This window comes from Chironomus tepperi, unplaced genomic scaffold, assembly GCF_022539635.2.
Source record: "Chironomus tepperi strain 1889 unplaced genomic scaffold, CSIRO-AGI_Ctep_v1 contig_67, whole genome shotgun sequence".
Lineage (NCBI taxonomy): Eukaryota > Metazoa > Arthropoda > Insecta > Diptera > Chironomidae > Chironomus > Chironomus tepperi.
In genome coordinates, this window is record NW_027226189.1 from 554,543 (window position 1) to 571,898 (window position 17,356).

At 32.9% G+C, this 17,356-nt stretch overlaps 1 protein-coding gene across 3 annotated transcripts in view; it reads right to left on the reverse strand.

Moving 5' to 3' along the window:
• Nucleotides 1-546: 546 nt before the first annotated feature.
• LOC139100571 (uncharacterized) overlaps nt 547-17,356 on the reverse strand; it is a 30,906-nt gene continuing 14,096 nt past the window's right edge. The window contains exons 2-4 of one of the 3 annotated variants that reach the window (XM_070653205.1): nt 6,130-6,230; nt 2,517-2,803; nt 547-1,284 (exon numbers count right to left, since the gene is read on the reverse strand). In XM_070653205.1, the coding sequence (XP_070509306.1) occupies nt 915-1,284; nt 2,517-2,803; nt 6,130-6,189 (717 nt within the window). In that variant the 5' untranslated portion in view covers nt 6,190-6,230 and the 3' untranslated portion in view covers nt 547-914. Of the gene's footprint in view, nt 1,288-2,516; nt 2,804-6,129; nt 6,231-17,356 lie in introns of all 3 variants that reach the window. The other 2 variants (XM_070653204.1, XM_070653206.1) reach the window with 2 other exon arrangements.

The window sequence follows — 17,356 nt, forward strand, 5'->3', positions numbered from 1 at the left end:
TACCCCTCCAAAGGGCTCTCGGAAGGAAGCTGTTGATAGAGTCAGTATTGCACTTGATATCGGTAATTGTCAGCCGGAAACCAGCAATACAGCCAGCTTTAGACGTCATCTGAAGGATTCCAAGGATCACAATTGATCGGTACAGCCAGATAAGGAAGTGAGGCACATAGTTCAGACTCAGTTCAACCCAAGTTACAGTCAATTCAAAGTAAATGATCTCCTATCCCCTCATATCTCAGAATCTAAAATCTAATTTCCGAAAATAAAATTAAAATACCTTTGTCATTCCTAAAATAAACATCTCAAAAAGTTTAGGATGTGTCCTTCAAACTACTGTTTGACTCCATCATAACAAAGACAACTGTGCATCGACCATGAACATCTCACATGTCAGAAACACTATTCTAAATAAATTGTACTTACTTATCCTTAATATTTGAATTGTTTTTGCATTAATAAATTCTGAAATAATCAAAATATGAATGATCAGCCCTTCCAATTCATCAATTGACTGGAAAATGCCCTACAGACATCAAACAAATGAAGTGTTTTCTTTAACTTTTTATATTGAATTTATTATTGTTATATACTTTTATGTGTACATCATATTCTGTCTTTTATTATTATATAATATAGACTTCTGTTTTTTTTTTGTAGCTTTATTTCTAGCAACATTAACCAACGAGCGTCAATAAAATTTTGTCATTCAATTTACAATCTTAAAATGTCTTTCCATTTTTTTTGGCGCATTATCTCGTAATAATTATGGCACAATAACATGTTTATCATCTTTTTTGGGTTTTTAATACATAAATCATTTAAACAGTAAGTAATCATAACAAGGATGGATTAAGTAGACGAGGAGACCTCATAGGTCACATAAAATTCACGATGACTAACATAAGGATTATAAATTATGAGAAGAAATTATTAAAGCTCAAGTCATTTGTCGTACAATCATTAAGGAACATTGATTCCGTTGACTTTTTATCATTTCTCATCTGACAGCATTCACAGAGTTCCTCGCTATGTATCAAATAGCAATTTGTTATGTAATGTTCATTCTCATTATATTCAGATGTACATGAGTCTGTATCGGAATCGCAACTTGAATCTGAGTCGGTGTCTTCCATTTGCTCCGTCTCTGGATCATATTCAAAATATCGACTTTGACAATCCATACAGCGACATGATGAGCTAAGTGAACAATCGATTCCTAAAAGCTTTGCTGCCTCACGATACATTTCCTTTGTCGATATTGATTTCTTCGTTGTTAAAAATCGACTGCTGTTGAGTAAATGAACAATAGAAAATGAGAACAACATATTATTAAATAAGCATTAAGTTTGTCTTACAACTACGTAACATGAAATTGTTATTACAATTGTGCTAGACTCATTCACAGCATCCATACACGCACAATACAATACATCAAAAACACATTAGAAAGACTTTTTTTTTCGTCTTGTCTCTGCGAGATAAACTACTTTTGCAATCAGGGATGTGAGTATGGGAAGCTATTGGGGTTGTGGAATTGGAAGCGAATTCTAGGAGTAAATGTGGAGCGAGGAGTTGTTAGTGTTTGAAGCTATTATGACATGGAAACTAGTTTAATCCTTTGGCGTCAGAATAAAACGGAATCAAGAGCTAAATTCTTGGATATATCCCAGTCATATCTTCAAAATATAGTATGGCTTCCATATGTCGTGGATATTTCGTCGTTTGATTGCACTACAAGTAGTATGAAGTAGATCAGTATTTTGCTAACTTTTGCACTATAGCAAGAAAAAAGGAGCAAGCATTTCCACTGCCCTTACGCAGTAAGACGCATGGTCACAAGCTCTTGAGTTCTGACAGTGAGTAACTGAACAGTGAGCCATCTTTTGATCCATTTCACCCCACAGTCTACCCATCAGAGTCCCAGTCGCTACACAAGCAACACCTCTGACATTGCAGACATAACAAGGATTTGTTCAATGCTTATGGCAATAAAAAATCGTAAGCTCTGCATTATTGCATCTACAAATCATCATATCTAAGCCAATTCAGTTTGCATTGTGCATCTAAAGCTGTCTCTCAGGTGCTTCTATCAAGTCACATAGAGTAAGCATATCTTGAAGTATGTCAGTGTCACATAAAATAGAAGCAATTGTTAGCCAAATGCAAAAATCCTGATTTAAAAATAGAAGCCTAGTCCAGAGGCTATTCAAGACATAATGAAAGAGTTTTAAACAATATGAATAATTATTCATGCTCAATCTCTCTTATCGGAGGGTCTCTAAGGTGTAATAATGAAAAAAGCTCAAAGAACAAAAAGGCAAAAAAGAGCCAATACAATAAAGCAACAACATAGAAGATGAAAATGACTTTGTGGAAAAAGGAATATATAACTTGAAGGAAACAAAAGTCATTACACAGCCATAAAATATAACTAGCATTTATTTCATTTTTAACATCCAAAACTGTCTGCAAACATTTATATACAATATCTCATTCCTTTCATTATACATCCATACCATTTCTGTTCCTCATGTTGTTGCCATTCTGTTGCTTTCTCAACTTTACTTGACTGTTGATTACTTGTTGTTTTCGATGCCGTTGTCTCTGCTGTTGTAAAAATGTTAAACCACTTCAGGCGCTTAATGAATAAGTTTATCTTCAACAAAGACTTTCTCGTTCTATCATTAAATGTTTCTTTATCACTGACATCATTTTGAGGTATATTCGTTTGCATTGTCTTGGTATTGTTACTGTCGTATTTCATATCGGTTGGTGTAAGAAAAAAATTCATCATCTCAGCACTCTGGATGGAGATGAAGAAAAAAAAAGAAGAGAAATATGTAAAAATCATTAGAAATGGGATGTGAAGGAGGAGATGTAAAAAATGTGCTGAAATTGAAGCCATCATTCATTCCAAGTTTTTCTTTCCTTTTCTCCCTGTACCCTATCCGTTGTACGCAACAAAAAAAAGCTCATTTCTAGTATTCCCCATTCCTCAATTTTTCATACTCAATTTTCGATGATGATATTGATTTTTTGTGTTCATTTTGGTACGGTTGGTGATGATTTGTGAAACTTTGTGTTGAATAGTTTGGTGATTGTGGAAATGTTTTATAATAGTGTAATTTGAGATGTTGATTTGTAGTGCTGCAGTTGAGTTATTTGGGTTAAGTGGATGGTGGGAAAGTTTTTCATCGATAATTGGGTACTTTTTGGTGGCATAAGAGCGGATTGTTGAAGTATGTCGCTAATTATGTACTAAATATTGAATAAACTGAGGCAAAGTTGTAGCAGGAACATGAGGAAGTTCGAGAACTCATGGAGAGAAGCTTTCGATAGAGATAGCATTTGTGATCGGTAATTAAAAGATTCAGGAAGCCAATTTTAGAGCCTGGTTTAGAAGACGAATAAAGGAAATCGTGGATTGCAATTGATCTGATTAACTAAGGCAGGATGGAAGCATAGCAAAGGTTGTGGCACATATAGACCAATTATTCAATTTCGCATTACTTCAACTGCTGTGCTTAAAGTTAAAAAAAGAGTAGACTAAGCTAGATTAATGAGATTCTGGAATTAGCTGTGATTTAAATGGATCTAAATGTACAATAGACATACAAAGTAATGCTTGATCCTTAACTGTACATAGACAATAGAAAATCTTTATTAACTAATTAAAATATTTCTTAGTTCCTATGCTAATTGCACAGCTATTCTAATTTAAATTCTTAATTTCCAAAGCTAATAATCCTCAATTATGCTTCATCCTGCATTCATAGTTCTCCTATTGTTTCATCCAGTATTCAATTTGGAATACAATACAAATTTGCTTTCTTTATGATCATCATTCTCTTCTGAACAATCTTCCTTAGTTGCCCCCAAGTCATAGTCAAATATTGTCACAACTTCAAATAGATTGTTAGCACACGAAGTCTAATTTCAGCATAATTGCCCCAAGAAAGTTGACAGAATTTGTCTAGTTTTTGTATGCTGTATTCCTTTTTTTTGTCTAATAACTTCCATCTTGTTGACTTTCATATCAACAAGAAGACACGCTCAAGTTTCAATATTTAAAATGACATGACAGTCATCCAGCAAGAAAACTGTCAAGTTAGAATTTACACAGATTTGTTTCAAATTTCTTTAAACTTGTCCATCAGAAGAGCTGCTTGCTCTTTTGTGTACAAAAAGAAATCTTGGGCTATTCGCCTACTACATGCCGCACAAAAAAGGTGGCAAAAAAGAAAAGGAAATGAAAGAGAGAAAAAAAGGCAAATAGATGAGGATAGAAAGGCAATGAGGATATATTTTTACATACATTAAGGGACGAATAAGAATTGTTGTTTGCTCCAGATTTTAAGGCATTGTGCTAATAGCTAAGTGGGTAATTATCGAGGATTGTCTGTCTGTCTTTAAGTTAGTCGGATGCTCAATTTAATGCATTTTCTGCATTTTGGATGCAAATCTCTGTAATTTTGGATTGTAGCTTATAGTACGTTCAAGACTGCTGTCCTGTAATTTTGTGCAAGCCCTAACTTTAGTGTCCTTTACTGAGAAAAGCAGCATAACTATCACATGACTTTTCAATGAAACTGGAAACTTTCTCTTGTGAAGTATAAAATTTCATACAAAACTATCGAAATTTCCATTGTTTCTCATCCTAGGCAAAGGTTCTCATGTGACATAAATGACAAAGTTTCCGCCAAGACTCCATTAAGTCTTGGGCATGGTCACACTTTACTTATTCCAAATGGAAATCCATGACAGAGCCTTAGTAGAGCCAATGAAGCATCAACAACATAAAATGCGCAAAACACTTCACAAATCTCACTGCCATTTCCTTCCTTTCATTTCTAGTTCCTTTAACATACAAAAAAAGGAATACTGTGCGGATTACCATAAACACATACACTGCATGTTATGGGCGCATGAAGAGCAATCTAATGGGAAAAGATTAAAACTTATTAGGATACTGTATGCATTCAAAGACCCACTTTTTTGTGCTTCATATAAAGCATTAGTTTTTACCGCTGTGACATAATGACACAACTCAAAGGATATGCTTTTTCTCTTTTAAGTTTCTTTGCCGCCTAGAGCGATCAAACTGTGGAAAATGTTTCCTTTTTACTATGGTGACAATTGTTACATCTATTAAGCTCTTTATTTGTATTCATATCAATGCTTTCATGTCTTTTACTTCTCTTTTTTTTCGGTGGGATTACTTGTAAATAGAGAAAGATTATGCAGCCGAGATTTATGTAGACCATCGAGAGAAATTTTGTTCCAGATTGAAGGCATTTGATGGATTTTTTATTTCTTTTATTTTATTGGGGAGATTGAAAGGAATTAGAATATGTCAGTAAGGTGTAAGCAACATGATGAATTCAAATTATAAAGTTTATCTGTGTACAGAGACATAAGGTAGAAGAAATAATGTTTTTTGGGGACATTAACCGGAAAATACAGTAATAAGGATTGATTTCTTTGTGACTCTAAGGCTAATGGATCATCTGGCATGATCAATGGATTCTGAAAGTTTTGTTAAATAATCCATAAATTGCATGGATTCTGTGTAGTCAGAGAATTCTCGGTATGATTAGGAGCTACTATTAGGAACGAAAACAGACCAGTTGATGCCCATAAATGCACGAAAAATTCAGAATTTTGAAAATCCCGTCATTGTTGTGCAGTCAGAGGCGTAGCCAGCAATTGGAACACCCTCGCCATCCTCTGACTACGTCTCTAAGGGCTTTTAAGTGTCTTTTTGTAATCAAATTCTCTCAAAGTTGCTGGCTAGCTTCGAGAGAACAGCTATACTAATTAAAGTAGCTACCTACACTTATTTTCACTGTTGTCACCAAACTAAACCTCAATACCACCCAATACTCCATATCTGCACCCAAAAATTCACAAAATTCTTTAAAATCTTTAAAGTAAATTTCCCATTTCATTCTCCTACATAATAAATTCAAAGGTAACTACCGTAATTCACAAAATTACATTTCCAACATGTCTCATTTCTTTCCGATACCTAAATCAAACCATTTTAATAGGAAAAAGAAAGTTACATGAAAAGAATGAAGGCTTCAAAAGGATTAAAAAAGGATGCTAAGGTACACAAAACATACTCACACCAATGCCTGTATTTAGTACATAAACTGCGGTGTTTCGTTGGGGAATAACACTTGCCATAATCTAGGGTGGATTCACAGTATACAAAAAAAAAGTATCGCCTACGAAAAATGACAACAGAAAGGATGTAAATTAAAAAAATAAGAAGTATTGTCAATTGATGATGCAAATTAAATTTTATGGAACGGAACTAAAAAAAGGAGCTGAATTCAAATTTTATTTCTAATTTAATGTCTTAATTCGCAACGTAACAAGGTGTGCGGTCATAAAATTCATAAAACCTTTTTTTTCGCAGTCAATTTACTCTGGGAGGGTAGCAAGGCACAACTTTCTACAAATTCTGACGTCTTGTAAGGCTTCTACACTAATTATTAAATACGAATTATTATTTATGAGAATTTTCATGCTAATCCTATGATTTATTGCTGCGTCGTTGAGCATTAGACGTCTCAAAATTCTTTTACATAATGTGATTATTGGATTATTGATGCTGATAAAATTCTAGGACTTGAAACTTTTTATTGCGAATATTTTCATTTCTACTTGTTTGTTTCCATAGAATAAGCAACTTGACATCTGAACAAGATTTTCTTTTTGTCATTGTTGATTAAAACAATATGAAATTGTTTAGTGATTTGTACTCAAGGATGTGTTTCTTGAACGTGAATCATAGTATTAAGGAGAATCTTCTTTAAAAGGAGATGTCCTCGTTCAAGTGAAAAGTGCTTTTAAGGATCCTTGAAGTTTTTATTGGGTTATTGAATTTTAAGGTTCAATTGGCATTATCTTGAATTGAATAGGCTGGGGAAATACAACTTAGAAAAAGGAGAATAGATTAAAGTTTGGAAGAGCATTTAGGATCCTTTAAAGCTTGGATATCCCTACAGCAGAGGCAGATCCAGAAATTATTTGAAATATTGGAATTTGGTCGCGAAGAAACTTACTAAATTGAAGAATTTCATGTAAAAAGAGGGATATTAAACCTTTAAAGTTTAAACCCTTAAAGATTGTGCGTCCCTTCTCAATCCACGTTGTGATAAGCCTGAAGTACTGTGACCGTGATCCTATGTTAGTTACTTACTAATCCCATCTTTCCTCATACTGAACTAGTCCCGGCCTTAGAATCTTAGTCAAGAATGTTTCAATTAACCTGAGTATATCGTCACTTTAGTGTGTTTCAATCAGAGTTGCAAAACAGGCACCTTTGACAGGCAAAAATCAGATTTATATGAAAAACCATTCAAATTTGTATCAATAATTTGTATGCTTCATCATGTGCTTGTTTTGCAACTCTGGTTTTAATTTCATTTTTAATATTCTAGTATTTTCAAGGAATAAGACGCAATTCTCCTTAGAAATAAGCCGAACCCCTATAAGTCTAAAGACACAACATTGTAAACAAAACAATCTGCATATTTTCCCGCAATTAAAGAATACAATGTCTCAACATCTGATTATAAATTGTATCAGGGAATAAACATTCCAATGGTGACAGCTGCTTACAATTTATAATGAGACAAGGAAATAGAAAATCGCTGAATTAAAGTCAGATAAACCTTGAAGAATTCAATTACAGATCCAATTAAGGATTCCTTTATAGTTCGTCTATCTTAATCATAGCTTATCTTAATGAATTTCCAATTATCATCATAAATGCTTCCATTTTGTCGATAATATTTTGATAATGATTTCCTATAATATTCCTTTTGATGATACTGAATAGTCAGCAATATCCTTTGATAGTTTTAAATAGCTTTTGATGTTATTGCATCGATTAATTACTTGTAAAAAATGCTTGGTTAGTGATAAAGGCTAGATCAGTGTTGGACAACCTTTTATTACTCGCGGCACACCTCGTGGTGATCTTCAACCGAAACCATGGACGGCATACGGTTCTTGGCGTTGCCAAAAAAATTATCGCGGCACACAGGTTGCTCACCACTGACCTAGATGATCTTGAAACCCCTTCTTTCACTTTCCATCTTGTATCTATTTCTATGTTTACAAAAAAGAGAAAGAAGCACTCCTTCAATGCTACAAGTAGTATGAAAGCTATAAAATGAGGTAGATGGGGGGTGATAATAAGACATCACATTTATGGAAATGGCAAGAAGTGGAAAAAAAATTCTTTTATGGATTGGAAAATGTGGAGAGGAAATATGATGATGACTATCGTTAACTTTCAAAAGAAAACTTACTTTCCATCCTTTGTAAACATTTTCTTATTTAATGCTTTGAAAAAGCAGCAGCAATTATTGAAAGACATAACCTATAAAAGTATGAGGGCGTGAAATAAAAATACAGCAAAACTTTCTTTATCTTCATCTCACTCTTTTTACCCCCCAAACCCTCTTTCATTCACATTATGGTATGTCCTTCGTTAACTATTCAAACATTCTGTTTGTTTATTGCTGCTGTTTCTGATATCTTTTCACTTTTGTTTGTTTATGAATAATAAATTGAGGCTAATAGTAATAATAATTGTGACTGTAAATGCAAAAATTGGTCAATTAAAAATTTATGACACAACCATGTCCATTGGGGGTTTTTGTAATTATAAAGTCGTTAATTGTACAAGAAAGATTTTTGCTTTTTTCTCTGGATCTGGATGTACTGTTGAACATGCATTGCTTTATTGTTATGAGAATGTATGGTTTTTAATTTTTGTAGGGAAGCAGATGTGTCGGGGGTTTTGGATTTACATTATTACTGTGATTTGAGGATATATGAAGTTATTATGGAGCATTGATCATGACACGAATAGCACAATTCGGATAATTGATCTAAAATCCGATTCCAAGCCGGCGTAAATCTGACATAGTGCCAGATTTAAACCAATTTCGTCATAAGGCAGAGCCACGCAGGTCTGAGACTGGGTCTTCGATCGACTAACCAATTTGAGCTTTTAGTGGATCGCATAGTCATAAAATATTGGCGTTAAGCCGCATTGACAACTTTCTACCTTGAAACATTGTGTGGACGTCCCTAACTGCAGTACTTTCAGACACAGCACCATTTAGGAACACCTTGTATCGCTGGAACTCTTCCTCATTATCTTAATTACACATTTCAACTACCATAAACAGAATATTGACTCAAAAAATTTATAAAAACTGCCTGTATCCCAAAACTCTCAATTAAGTGCTTTAATCCTCAAAACAATCGTTCAATATCCTCTCACAACTTCTTATCCCTCATTCAATAAATGTCATCAAATCGATAAAACTGCAATCATCTCATTATATAATAAATGTTTAATGCAAAATGTTCAATGCATTTTAAAAAGCCACATCGACCCACACTCCGAGCATATTCCTGCAGCATTGCAAAAAGTACCAATTTTTTTTTTATGTGCTACGTGGAGAATTGTGCCAATTGTGATGACATTTTCATAAAAATGCAACCCCAATCAAAATTATCTGAGTTTTAACCTCAAAATTTCAACAATTTTCAGCACGTACACTAATTCCCAATACTCAAAATAGCATATAAAATAAATGATCCTGGAGATTACGCGAGATTTTAAAACCTCTATAGAGAATGGAATGCTGTTGATGATACTGAGCTATAAAAAATTCTACACAAAAATTTGAGTTGACGTTCGTTTAAAGCAACAGCATTTTATTGTTATATTAAGCATGTAGTACAATATTTTAGTTGGTATTAATTTTAAAGCGATACATGACTGCTGTTTTTGTAGGTGGATATAGTCAGGTTTTAAATATTGGTAGCATAAGTTGATTAATTTTGAGTGGGTGATTTATTTTGGAAGGTAAGTCCGGGTAGCTGTTGTTCTGAGCAGCATTGAGTTTGATAATAGAATGACATAGTTTCTTGGCCACGTTCCCTAAGGGCATGTTCACTTATTGCATAACGCTCTTAGGTTGAGAAGGAGGGGAGGAGATCAAGAGTTTGCTACTACACGATCAATCATCCCTAACCATAAAATGTCCAACATTCCTGAAGAATGAAAAAACATCCAAATATCAGATCACTTCCAAAACTATTTCCACTCAACATCCACTTAAATCTTAAAAATTCAGTTATTTCTGCATAATCAAATAAAAGAATTTCCAGCAACAACAACATGAGGCAGAGCATCAGAATGGCTAATAAATCCTTTTTCAAGAACATATGCTACCGATTGTTGTATAACTTTTAGTCTTCCTACCAACTTTAAGAATCTTTCTATGTTTCCTATCCGCCTGCATGTATGGAAATTCGCATCACGTTGCTGAAATTTTCTTTATGCTTGTTTTTTTTTGTTCTGTGTACATAAAAATTCCTAGCGGAATTACGAAAAGAAATAGAGAAAGAACAAAAAAAAATCAAATTATGTAGATTTTTAGTTGAGAGCTTTGAGGTATCGTAAAATTTTTTGGTATTTGTAGACGATAGTTGTAACTATTTAGGATATAAATCACATTCGCTACGTGTCACTATTTGTTATGTATTTCCTGTCCCAAATAATTACAAATTAAAGTAAAAAAAAGTTTTATATTTTTTTTTTGTGGTCGATGAAACTTTTATTGGTTTGAAGCTCGTGGCCTGTGCTGTTAGGAAAGGCGTGCGGTGTATTTCTAAAAATAACACAAAATTTATTTCAGAATGGTCAAATTGAATTAAATGTCCGGGCGATATTTATTCATGCGGAAAAATACACGAGCAGACTGCAATTTTCAATTGTAGCTAGGCAACATACAGCTTTGAAAAAAATAATATTAGCATCACTTGAATGGAAGTTTATGATGCATAACTTCATACACACCCTTCCATTGAATTGACTATTTTTGGAGCTGAAACACCCCCAGAAGTATTTTGTATTATTGTATTGGAGTGGAGGGTCGTTTTTAATTGGTGTCTAGCAGTAATTGAATTATTAAGCTCTCCAGCCAACCATGCTGTATGCGAATAATTGGATTAAGTGCCGCATGATATGCTTTAGGCTATACCAATATTGCATCATTAGGCTATGCGTCTAAAACAATGCTTTACTCCTAGAACAGTGGTTAGCAACCTTTTTTATGCTGCGGCACACCTTGCTGGTAAGTCTCGACTGAAACTACACGCACCATACGATTCTTGGCATTTCCAAAAAAACACCGTGGCACACATGATGTCCACTCCTGCCCTAGAGTATACATCAACCATGTACATCCACTAGTCTGTCAATTAGACTCAGCAATCGCTTCCAAACACTCCACTTCCTCAAACCTTAGATACCCAAACCTTAGACGTCATTTCCATACAACTCCCCACAATCTAAAGCTCATTTTGAGCTCATTCAAGAATGTCCTACAAAGTGCTCTTGACTCTCTTTGAGATCAATTTACTCAACATAGCTTATTAAGTAGGAAAAACAATTTTATTTTGTACTCAAATGTCCTTATTAAAAAAATTCTCGGGACAATTTATTTTTCAATTTTCGAGATTCCTCGTATTAAATGTGAAGCTCCTTAAAGCTGTAAAACTTATTTGAATTTTTTCAATTTCTTATTGCTGGCGAGATGCTGAAAAAAATTAATAATTTTTTATCATCTGAAACCTTATCACTTAATTTAATCTAATTCAATTTCTTTTCACGAACTGTACGTCTTACTTCATATACTTGGAAGGATGCACGTTTAGCATATGGATTGAAAGCTTTATTGTATTCAGATCGTCTAAAAATACTTTGATGAAATGAGAGGTTTAGTGTCTCGCTTGTGCGAGAATGTAAAAGGAATGAAAGAAATACTTCAGTGAAATTGTAGCTTTTGATACTGTAATGCGGGGTTTCTATGTTGGCACGGTAATTTATAGGTTTTATAATGCTCAATTGTGAGCTTTTCTCTGGAGACTTAATTTTTTCTGTTATTTGTGAGCTTTCTTGTTTATTTAATTGGAAGGAAATTTGATGGAAGAGCTTTTTTATGGTCGTTAATTTCATAGTATGAAGTCAATACTTCTGTATGGATGGGAATTTATGTATTATAGTATGGATCAGTGGTGGGCAACCTTTTTTATGGTTAAGCACAGTTTGGTGGAAAGCCAGGACTGAAGCACACGGCATGGGGTTCATGACATTTGGAAAAACACTAGTGACACCACTGTGTCGCAGCACAAAGGTTGTCCAACACTGGTTTAGTAAAAAAAAGTTTATGCAGAGTTCAGAGCATCTGCTAAGGACAATGGTGTGATCATAAGCTAAAAACAGTTAAATTCGAATGACTTTGTGTTATTCTAGTCAAGTTACTAGGTTTATTGACATTTAGAAAGCAACAAAAAGGCAGAACTCGAAGTTGACTCAGAGTTTGGTTGCAAAACTTGACTAGAAGCTCTGGTAAAAGGAATTGAGGTTAGTTTTGACAGAACCATCACATTTTTTAAAGTTCCAATCAGTTCACTAGCATTTTTAGTACCTAAAAGGAACCGAAATGTTTTAAGAACGAATTTTTATGTATTCGCTCATGTTCCAAATGCTTCCTATGCAGTCTAAGTCAGCTAACTCAACATTCATAACCAAAATATTCCAATCACATTCCATCCACTCTTTCATCATCTCCGACTAAATTTAGTAAATTATGTTGAAGACATTCTATTAACTGTAGCATCTGCATTCACTTACATCCCAACCACTGTTGATGATTTTCATGAAAAATTAGAATATTTCATATGCATCATATGACAGCAATGCATTTAGTACAAAAAAAAGAGCAGCATCTGTTCATGAAATTTCATGAATCTGCTCGTTGACAAACAAATCATGAAAATCATATTCAGTACCAAATATGAATCCACGATGAAGTTTCAGCAACACCTTTACTTTTGTGATTCAACTTATTTAAATTTAAATTTTTTGCAATATCAAATTTTGTTCCTTAAAAATGAAACAATAATCCCTTATCCGCTTCCAATATGCGAAAGCTGAGGAAAGCAATCAAGAAATGTGAGCAACGATTTTCATAAAAACAGAAGGAAAGATGACATAATAAGATGACAAGATCCATATACATACAGAATGTGGAAAATGTCATTTGCTTTCGTGTTCATTCTCGTGACTTTTCATACGAATGATCATATTAAGCAGCATTTCTCTCCATTCAGATAGAAAGTAAAAAAGATGTGTGAATTTAAATGTAAATTATATCTCCTTTTATTCAGCAACATCCAATACAATTCACGTTATGAATGCGTGCTCAATAATTTCATTTCGTTAACTCAGCAACTGTTTTTCATTTTCATCAATAAAGTCGATGAAGTGGAATTGGAAGATGACGGAGAAATGAACATTGGAAAAAGGGAAAAGGAAGAAAAAAAAGCTTGTTGAATGTAAATTTCAAGTTGAATTCAATTTCAGCCACATTCATGAGACTTTTCGATAATCCAGTGGGATTGAATATGTAGGAAGTCGATATGAGAAGTCATGTGGGAGATGATGGGGTTTTTGAGCTTGATTTGGGATTATTTTTGTGTGAGTTTTATGGAAATGATGTGAAAAATGTTTATATGGGTGGGAATGGAGGGTATGAGACTTGTTTCTAGGTTTAGACTGGCATGACATAGAGCAGAAATGTGGAACTATTATTTTTCGTGGCAAACCTTAATAGTACGCCTTGACCGAAACTGCACACGGCATACATTCTCAAAAATTGTCAAAAATGGCCGCGTCACAAAGGTTGTCCACCACTATCATAGAGTACAGTGTTAGATAGAAACAAATGAGAACTAACAAATCCGAGCAGCACAATCAACTTCCTGAAAATAGATCAAAATCAGCCATTACGGTGGCGTTAAGGCAACTTTGTATCATGCTGTTAATACGACAACGTATTAGTGCTCTCACAAGCTTATTTTGTGGTTTAGGACGCTTCTGAGAAATCCAAAATAAAATCAATAAATTTAGGAACTCAAACAAGCCTCGAAATTTCAAGAATTCCCTCAAAACCATGAAATTTACCTCGCATTCTTGCTAAAACCCTCATCTACTCAACAACATAGAAATTAATTTATTTTTCCACAAAAATATTCCAAACTCATATGACAGAAATTTCAATGTCAATTATCATGAATTTATATTTATTGAACCGTTGCGTAAACATAAATTCTGCTTACCCCAAATGTGAAACGAGCATCGACTTGCAAAACAAAATTTACGCAGTTCGTGATAAATATTTACTGAATGAGATGATTAGGAGAAAATTTCTGTTTGCCGAAATCATTTTGGAAGTGAGAAAAAGTTCTTAAAAAAACTTTAAAATTTATAACTCAGAAAGGAACAAAAAATTCAGCATGTTCGCATTTTATTTAATGCCTTAACCAAGGGATTTAAACTTATTTGTGTGATTTTTTTTAATTATAAACTATTCGTGTTCTTAAAAGAAGGATGTTCAAAAGCTTAATTTATTCTGATTCATAATTAAATTCTAGCTGTGATGTGATTATCAACAGAAGTCTAAATTAGCAGAGATTCCATATTATTATGAATAATGTATGAAAATCGTGACTAAATTTTTAATTTTATTTAATTCTAATTATTTTATAAAGTTAGTTTAAATTTATAAAGTTGTGAGGCTTATGGTGGATATGCCGCGGTATTTTGATTAAATATTGATACTTCTTGTCTGTAATATTTCAAAATAAAGATAAGAATCACTTAAAGGTTCTTCTTCAACGAGATTGAAGATTATTTTCCTTTCTACGTATTCGTTGTTGATCTTCATCATTTATTTAACCAAAAGCCATGACATATCTGGGAGGATAAGCCTCAAATAGATAAGATAAGATAAATAATATCAGAAAAATTATTATTTCTTATGGAATTGATTAAATCTAATGAAAATACATCACAGTTATCTTTATAATGTATTACTGTCTATGTTTATCCATGAGATACTTACTATAAAAGTCTAATAATTAAATTAAAGTATGTTTTTCACTAATTATTGCAACAATTTAGAATCACTAAAAACCAAAACAAACTGGGTCAGCAACTAATTCTAGTCACATGCCCCTCAACTTTTTCAAAATCAATTTAACCGTTAAAACTTCTCAATCAAAATTTTCAATTAAAAATTCATAAATCATGCAAAATTATTGAAACTTAAAATGAACAAAGCTTCCAACCGAGCAAATGAAGCTCATAAATTGCAAATTCATTTCCTCCCCTCCACAAACTCCTTCAACCTCACAACTATCCTCGAAAAAAAAATCAATCATCGTATGAATTTCATTATAGACTGTATTGCAATTTCAAGTGGAAAATTTATTGGAATTAAAATGAAGTTCTGCTGAATTATTCAACACATTTCACATTCAAGTGCCTGAATTCCTGCTGCAAAATTAAATTTTTGTTAGTTCCTCTCATTTCAACGCCTCAAAAAAAAAGTTCGTCTTTGAAATGTTCAAATAAGTTTTAATCCCCTGACTTCTGCCACATTAGCGATTCTAAATGTGCTCCAAATAAGAAAATGAGCGGAAGGGATGAACGCAAATGGGTTGTAAGTAGTTAAAGAAAATTTATATAAGATTAAAAAACATTTCTACAGCTTCTTTAATATTCTATGTTGGAGAATGAAAACGAAGAATTATGATCATGAGCTATGATATGTATGTACGAGTCGAGTTGAATTAGTGTGATTCTGAGTGTGATGAGAAATGATATGCTTTAAACAGGAATGTAAGAAAGTTAGCAATTTTCTTTCTGCTGTTGTGAATCTTAGACATTATACTTTATCATATTTGATGCTGTTCATGATAAGAAGAATTTATGTTCACACATGTATGGTTGAAGGTTGACAGGGTAAAAAAAATTTAAAAATTATGAATTATGGATTTATTGGTTTGATAATTTTTTTGTCTGCATTAAACATGCATTGAGTCTCTTTTGGGATGGCTTTTGTTGAAAAATGATAAAATCTTGAGAGACATGAGGGTTGAAGCTCCATTTTTCACCATCAAAATTAGTCAATTGCAGTTGTCATGGAGTTGACAGGGTTTCCTAGTGTCATTTAAACGGTTTGTCGTCAAAATATCTACCTAGCGGTGTCTTAGTGACTATATTAAACGAATTGGAAGTCTGAACTTCACTATTTACCTCAAATGAGTTGAATTTCCTCAAATTTCACAAATTACAGCTACTAACTTGAAGTCAACTCGAATTTTGTACTAAAAAGTCGACTAAAGTAGTCTTGACTTCGAGCTCTGACTGCTACACAGGGACATATCACAGGTGGTCACTACCAAACAATGCAATTTGAGCAATTTAAGCTTTTAAGGCTTCAATAAAGCTCTTTTATTGATACTAAATGAAAGCTGCCTTTATATAATTGTTAAAATGCAACGATATTGATGAAATATTGAGGCGGCTTCCATTTGATGTTAATAATAGAGTTCTAGTGAAGCTTTTAAAGCTCTTTGTCTAGCTTTCATCAATTGTGTCGCTAGGTTTCCCTTCCATTTGGACAAAATTCGATTTGCAGTGAGTTTTTTGACAAAAATGCATAATGCACTTTAAATAATTGCATTCAATGCACTCTATCTTTATTACTGATGTTCCTTTAGAGTTATCAACATAAAATTTGATTAAAAGTTTGAAAATGAAAGCTTTCAAATATTTTATTTAATCACATTTCGACGCTACCCAATTTCAGTCGAACCTTTTTAGCAAATGTAATTTAAAAGCAGCTAAAATATTCCAAAAAAAATCGTGAAAATGAAAATATTTTCCATAAATTTTTTCACATTAATCAAATTCATTTCCACCTGACTTTTATAAAACTCAATTTTAATCTTTATTGAATTTATCCTCAAATATGATAAAAAATTTATAGCCTTATAAAAATATCAATAATCCTTTATTATATCAACAGCGGTTTATAATTCAATTTAAGATAATTGAGATTTATTGCTCATATTTTTATAATTAACTGTCAATAACAATAAATATTTTTTTATTGCTCTACATTGCACTTCCCCGTAGAACGATAAATAATTGAAATGAAAAGCAATTTCAGACCGACAATTAATGGAAGCAGAAACCGACTCTAATTGAAATCAATTAAAAAGCAATCTTAAAATGATTATGAAGAAAAAATCCTTCAGTCAAAGTTGAAAACAAATCTCTCGACTACATGTAACCATGAAAAAACATCAAATAATATAAAAATAAAACAATAAAAAACATCAAATTGAAACAATAAGAACTTTTTCAACATTAACTCAAACAATAAACAGAATCACATAAAAA